Source organism: Drosophila tropicalis, unplaced genomic scaffold (assembly GCF_018151085.1).
Source record: "Drosophila tropicalis isolate 14030-0801.00 unplaced genomic scaffold, ASM1815108v1 contig_878, whole genome shotgun sequence".
NCBI lineage: Eukaryota > Metazoa > Arthropoda > Insecta > Diptera > Drosophilidae > Drosophila > Drosophila tropicalis.
The window spans coordinates 4,461,074-4,466,178 of record NW_027173374.1 but is presented as its reverse complement, the minus strand read 5'-3'; the positions used below and the strand labels follow the sequence as shown (position 1 = coordinate 4,466,178).

General features: G+C 46.2%; 1 protein-coding gene across 1 annotated transcript; it reads right to left on the bottom strand.

Annotated features, from left to right (window-relative positions):
* Nucleotides 1-228: 228 nt before the first annotated feature.
* Nucleotides 229-3,720, bottom strand: fkh (fork head). The gene is given in 1 exon segment (XM_068301109.1): nucleotides 229-3,720. A coding segment is annotated over 1 exon segment (2,025 nt). The 5' UTR covers nucleotides 2,916-3,720; the 3' UTR covers nucleotides 229-890.
* Nucleotides 3,721-5,105: the final 1,385 nt, after the last annotated feature.

Below are 5,105 nucleotides of genomic sequence, written 5' to 3'. Positions count from 1 at the left end.
AATCGAAAAGAACTTTATTTAAATAATCTAACTAAAGTTTCGATTAACGATGGAAATGGTTTGCACTAAAAAGTGAAAAACTTGACTAAGAAGATTAAGAATCAATCAGAATTTCCATTTTTTAACTAAACAGAAATTACATTTGATTAAAAAAACACGGAAATCTACGAATCGAAATTGAGAACAATTCGGCATAAAATATTTTATGGCCAAATTTGAAGATTCTTGTTAAAGATTTTTCTCATATTTTTTGGGTCTTTTTTGTAAGTTTTTTTTTTTTTTGGTTTTTGATCTTTTGCGATTCGAATTCGATTGCCTTTGGATAAAAGGTTGTTTTGTTTTTTTCGTGTGCAACATTTAAAATGTTGTAACATTAAATCGTTTTGTTTTTATTTAGTTTTCTTTTTGTGTATTTTTAACCGCTTTGATTGTTGGTATTGCTTCGTCTAGGCGAAAAAACAAATGGCACGGAATTGTTGTGGTTTTTTTTTTTTTTTTTTTTAAGCGTTACAACAAAAAAAAAAAAACATAAAAAATGTCAACAGAAATATTTTGCTGCAATTTACTGCACTTACGACTACATCACTTTTTTTGGATTTTTTCATTGCGAAAGAGAAAAACGAACGGAGAAAAAGGCGCAAGACTAAAGCAAGTGCTTGGAGTTGGATTTTGAAGTTGTATCTAGTGTAAAGGTCTATATACAAGTGTGTGTGTGTGTGTGTGAGAGTGTGTGTTGTCAGAGGAGTCGAGCCGGCCTACATACTCACATCAAGCTGCTTGCCGCATCCATCACGGTCAAAAGGATGTGCTAATGGCCAGCGGCAGTCTCACCGCTCATCGCTAATTGGCGGATGGCAAACAAAGCCGCCACTTGTCCAACAGAGCTGGGGCTACAGTAGATTCTGTAGAGCGGCGGCTCCATTGAAGGTGAGACTGTGATTCCAATTGCGATAGCTGGCGGCAGCGGCATATTGCTGATAGTTATTGTATTGCTGCTGGTGGGCGGCTGCCTGATGCTGCAGTTGCTCTTCGCTAAGGTCGCTGGTGATGTTCGAGGAATCCTCCTGCAGTTCGGCCGCTAGCTGGCTATGCAGCAGCTGTTGCTGTTGCTGCTGTTGCTGCTGCTGCTGTTGTTGCTGTTGCTGCTGTTGTTGTTGCTGCTGTTGCAACTTTTGGGAGTAATTGACAACTGCGGCGGCTGCGGCTACTGCCGCCACCGATGATTGCTTGCTGCTAGTTTTGGCTGCGGCTGTTGCTGCTGCTGTTGCTGCTGATGTGGCTGAATTTGTAGCGGATGCCAGTTGCTGCGCCGCCTGCTGCTGCTGCTGCTGTTGCTGTTGCTGCTGTTGTTGTTGCTGCTGTTGCTGCTGCTGCTGCTGGTGGTGCTGCTGCTGCGAGCGCAGCATCTGCTCCGCGCGCCCTTAAGCCAATGGGTACTGGTGATGTCACAAGCTCGTGGTACCGGCGGGCGCATGATAACCGAGACTCTGATAATACGAGTCCTGGCCTAAGGCAGCATGTGAGTTAGTCAGCGGACTGAGTGCATTGTAACCGGCATATTGGCTCATATCGTACATCTTAATGTCCGCCTTGGACTCTGTGGGCAGCAGGCGATTTATTGAGAACGGATGACTGGAGGGTGTATAGCCGGATGGTTCCTGTTTCAGGGGATGCATTGACGAGTGGTAATCACTGATTAGCGACGGATGGCACCTATTGGCCATCATGGCCGACAGCTCTTCCTGCTGCAACTGGTGATGCTGATGATGATGGTGGGTGGCCACGTGTTGGGGCTGCTGTCCCAGACAAAGTTCTGCATTGGCATGCAACATGGCCAATGCTTCAGCATCCTTGGTATGGGCTGCACTCAATACATTCACACCGGTTATGCCGGCCGCTCCACTCGGATCCTTGTGGTGCTGATGATGATCCAAACGGCTAATGTGATGATGACTGTGATGCATGTGATGGGAATCCTCGTGATCCTTTTTGCCCGGACTCGTGGCCTCCAGGCTGCTGTGCGACGGACTCTTGTGCAGTTGTCTAATGGCCTCCTTCTTCTCGTCCTTGAAACGCTTCTGGCGACGCAAATAGCAACCGTTCTCAAACATATTACCCGAATCCGGATGCAGTGTCCAGAATGAGCCCTTGCCAGGCTTATCGGGTGTGCGTGGAATCTTGACAAAGCAATCGTTGAAGCTCAGCGAATGCCTAATGGAATTTTGCCAGCGCTGTTGATTTTGTCTATAAAACGGAAACAGATCCATAATGAACTGATAGATCTCCGACAATGTTAGCATGCGCGTCGGATTATTCTGTATGGCCATGGTGATGAGGGAAATGTAGCTATATGGTGGCTTGGCATGTGTATAACTCCGCCGATATGTGGTCGGCTTGTCCACACGCGATCTGCCCAGTGAATTGGGTGAACCGGTTTCCATTTCCCGTGAGCCCGGTGGCATGGAGCCATATGAACCACCCATTGCGGCCGCCGACATGCTGGCCGCCGACATTGCCATACAATTGGCACTCATATTGCCCAATGGTGATCCCATGCTGGCATAGCTCATTGAACTAGGAGTCATACAATTGCCGCCCATGGAATTCATGGCCGCCGCTGCTCCCATGCTGCCACCCATGCTGGCCACAGCTGCTGCCGAATCCAAGACACTGGATCCAAATGTGGCGGCCGCTTGTGGTGATACCGAGGACATGCCTCCCACCGGCAAGCCCATGCTGTTCATTGTGTATGCCGAGCGGGCCAGAGGACTCATGCTGCCGCCATTTGTGGTGGGATTCGGATTGTTATTATTGCTAGTTGGCGGTACACCTCCACCGCCTGGTCCGCCACTGGAGGCACTAGCCATGCTCACCGGTGCAGAGCTGGGCGGCGGCTCTGCATAGAGCTTCTGCATGATATCAATGGTGGTCTGGTGGGGGCTACCCTTCAGGAAGCTATTCAATAGTTGCGCCGTTATGTTGCCGGCTTTTCCGAACGCGTTCGATGTAAAGAGAAATCACACGCGTTACGGGAACGCGTTAACGAAATTAAATGAATTGAAAACTAAGTGGAATTTCGTTGGGGACTGCGTGAGGGATTGGTTTTGGGGGATTTTCGTTTGTATTAGTTTATTTCATTCAAATCCAATTATATGGATTTTCACTCAATAACACATTGCATCAGTTGAACACGTATTCATTTTGCACTGCACTTCTTCTACTCCTTCAACTAATATTTCTTGGCCAACTTTAGTTCTAAATGTGACGTATTCCGCTTTTTGTTTTGGATCTTTACGTTTTGTTATTGTTGTTTGTGCACTTGTCGTGATTAATTTATTTGTGTGCGCCCCGCTTGATGCCTTAAGTAAATTTGGCAATAAAATAACGTGGCAAATATGTATAAAGTTGAATTGGGTTTTTGGTTATTTTTCTTCTTTGTGTTTTTTACTTTTTGGCGCGCCGCAATACGAACCGACGCACGAACGTGTATTGTTTGGCTGGCTTTTGGCCACTGAAGCTGAGGCTATAGATGTAGACCTGCTGTATCTGGGAGTCTGAGTCTGATACGGAGTCGGAGTCTGGTAACTGGTACTGGTACTGGTACTGGGTACTGGGTACTGGGTACACTGGCCTGGTGTATGCTGTGGCTGGTCCGCTCGAGTGTCTCTTTGGCTTGAGCTCTTGAATGTGACTGTTTGCAGAGGGGAATGCTTGTCTACTATTTGGCTTGCGCTTGCTGCCAACAAATATTGTTCGAGCCGCGCTCAAGTGCCAGGCGACAGCGACGTTGACAGCGACGTCGCTCTTTCTCTCTCTCTCTCACTCTCGCTCTTTTCCTCTTATCCAACGCACTCACTCACACACACATCACAGAACCACCGCCACCACCAACACCACCACTACCATCACTCACCACCATCATCATCGTGTATGTTTGTGTGTCTATCTGTGTGTGCCTTTACCAATGACAGGAGCGAACTCTCTTACGTACACAATGAGGGACCTAGCGCAAGCGTAGTTGGCCCCGACAACTCTTGTATCAACAGAGCCAGACCAGCAGCAGCAGAGCCGCCCGGTTGCCAAGACAACAATTTATTGGGCGGGGCTTAAAAACCAACAAGCGACGCCCTCTAACCGAGTAACTGATATCTCTGTCTCTCTGTGTGTGTGTGAGTGAGTGTGTTAGCAGCTGCTGCTATCGCCTAATACCGTTCGTTCTGTCTGAGCGACGCCATGTTACAGTTAACGATTTTCTCTAATGCGATCAATAATCGCTCGCTCCCGCTTACACTGCCACAGCCAGAACTTGGAGCCAGGAGACACATCCAAAAAAATTTCAAAAAAAATACTCAGAGAGAGAGAGAAAGAGAAAAACCAGAAATGGAATACCCTCTCAGCCTGCCAAAGAAGACGTTAAATGTATAATATTTTCTTCTGTTTTTTTGCCTTCTTTCTTTTCATTTCTCTCTGCATGTGTGTGTGTCTCTGGGTGGGTGTGCGTGGTTTTTGTTTTTTGTGTGTGTGTTTTTTTTTCTTTCGAAAGCTTGCACATTTGAGGTTAAGGTATGCCAATGTCACACTCATTCATGCTCATTCACATTCGTGGCGAGGCTACGCGAACAGCAGCAGCAGAAACCAGCAACCAGCTAGAGCACCCAACAGCAGTCAGCCTGTCAGACGTCGGACAACAGACGCATCTCATCTTTTTCATATATATGTACTTACATATGTATATGTATATACAATATTTCATTTTTATTGCTGTTGTTGTTGTTGTTGTTTTTGGCAAGTCATTGCGAAAGTGACCCAATTCCGATGGCCTCTTCTTTCTACCTGGAAGTTTAATTCATTGATGCTTACATATGAGAAAAGTGGCAAAAAGGAAAATGAAATGAAAATCTACACGCGTATGTACTTCCTGGTACACACATACAGACAAATACAACTGAAACTCATACCCATATAGCAGGACCAAGAGCTGTCCAGTTTTATGACCACCAATCACGGATAAAACGCATTTCGGTTGTAAAAACTAGCAGTAAATTGTTGTTAGTGTGTGTGTGTGTCTGTGTCTGTGTGACTGTGTTTGGTGCATTTCCTCGCTT